Genomic DNA, 1,856 nt, shown 5'->3' with positions numbered 1-1,856 from the left:
GGCGGGGGAACCCCCGCCACCCCCACCCAAAAAATCCTCCCGTCCCGTCCCCTCCATCAAATACTTCTGGGAGCCCCCTGCCCCCACCGTGGGGGACCCCTGGAATTTGGGGGCTCCCAGGGGTCCTGGGTCCTCCTCGCCCTCCTCAGAAGAAGCTCCCGGTGTCCGAGACCCCCCAGTCTCTCCCCAGGACCCCCCTGGACACCCAGCGGGACTCCCTGGGCCCCCCCGGAGCCCCGATCCCCCGCCAGACTTCCCTTCAGACGCCCCAGATGAGGCCCAGGACCTCCCTTCCTCCCCCTCCTCACAGGGCTCCCGGTGTCCGAGACCCCTCAGGACCCCCCAGGAAGCCCCCGGGACTGCCCAGAACCCGCCGAGCACCGCCCGGACGCCAACGGGACACCCCAAAACCCCGCCCAGGACTCCCCTGGACCCCCCAGACCCTCCAGGACTCCCTCCGGACGCCCCCGGAGCCCCCCCAGGCTCCCCCAAATTCTCCCCCCAGCTCCCCCCGCCCCCCACTCACACGTTCCTATGGCGACGCGCTGCCCCGCTGGCGCTTCCGGGTACGTCGCTCCTTGATTGCGTCACTTCATGCAGATTTTCCCGGAAGTGTGGCCTGTCTCCGACAAAGCCGCCACACCCAAGATGGCGGCTGGAGCCCGCCCACCGCGTTCCCGCGCGGCGCGGGAAGATGACGTCACTGCCGTCTGTTCGAATGGCCATGGCGGGAGGCGGCGGGCGGCGCTCGGCGGGGGCGACCCCGAGGGGTGAGGGGGAATCTGGGGGAGTCCGGGGAGTCCTAGGGGTCTTCGGGCTCTGGGGAGGCCCTAGGGGCAGTCTATGGGCGACATTTGGGGGTGAGGTGGTCCCTGGGGGGGGTATTTGGGGAAGCTGTATGGGAGGGGGCGGGGTCTGGGCGGGGCTTTGGGGGGGGGGCTCTGTTGGGGCTGGGGGCGTCTTGGAGGGATCCAGGGAGGATTTTGGGCCGGGGCAGTACATGGTGGGGGGGGCTCTGGGGAGGCTCTGTGGGCTTTGGGATGTTCCTGGGGGATTTCTGGGTTAACTGAGGGGCTCGGGAGGAGTCCCGGGGGCCAGTTGGGGGGTCAGCACCCCCACATCCCTCATCTTCCCCCCCCCAGTGACGCGACGCAGCTCCAAGCGCTTGGTGGTCTCGGCCCCCCGGGGCGGCCCCCCCTGGGCACCCCCGTCCCGCAGCCCCCTGGGCAGCCCCGTGAGTGGGGTCACTGTGAGAGATTCCGGGGACTTGGGGGCGGTTCAGGGAGTCAGGGGGGCACCAAGGGGTTTGAGGAGGGTTCCAGGGGGTTTTGGGGGGGGTCAGAGGAGTTGGAAGCTCTCAGGGGCTTGAGGGGTCCCAGGAGTTCGGGAGGAGGTCTTGGGGGGTTGTGGCGGGTCCTGGGGGGTGTTCCGGGAGTCCCAGGGCCCCAGGGATTGAGGGATCTCGGGGTTGGGGGGGCATCGAGCACACTGGGAGGGAGTTCCCAGTTTTGGGGTTCACAGACCCCTCCCCTCCCCCACAGGACTTTGACCGACCCCGACGGAGCCCTCGGGTGAGTTGGGGGAGGGATTGGGGGGGGGGTGGTGGCACTGTGGGGAGAGGGGGTTCCCGATAACCTGGGGACCCCTCTGCCCTCCCCTCCTCCACACTGACACCCCCAACCCTCTCCCACAGCTCCAGAGCCAGAAGGAGAACGACCCCTCCCTTCCCCACCCCCCCTCCCCCTCTGTCGCCCCCTCCCCTCCTCCCTCGCCCATCCCCCCTCCCGTGGCCCCCCGGGTCCGGCGCTCCTACAGCCGCCTGGAGGCGGGGGGAACCCCCCGGGGGCTGGGGGGGG

At 70.4% G+C, this 1,856-nt stretch overlaps 1 protein-coding gene across 1 annotated transcript in view; it reads right to left on the bottom strand.

The window, feature by feature from the left end:
- The window catches only part of ZFPL1 (zinc finger protein like 1), a 4,076-nt gene extending 3,350 nt beyond the window's left edge, over window positions 1-726 (bottom strand). The window contains exon 1 of the mRNA XM_042020220.1: window positions 527-726. Coding sequence (XP_041876154.1) covers window positions 527-726 — 200 coding nt within the window. The remainder of the gene's footprint in view (window positions 1-526) is intronic.
- Between the last annotated feature and the right edge of the window lie 1,130 nt (window positions 727-1,856).

This window comes from Corvus kubaryi, unplaced genomic scaffold (assembly GCF_017639235.1).
Source record: "Corvus kubaryi isolate FWS band 111438036 unplaced genomic scaffold, C.kubaryi_AGA036_p1.0 36908, whole genome shotgun sequence".
NCBI lineage: Eukaryota > Metazoa > Chordata > Aves > Passeriformes > Corvidae > Corvus > Corvus kubaryi.
This window is presented reverse-complemented; position numbering and strand designations above follow the sequence as displayed.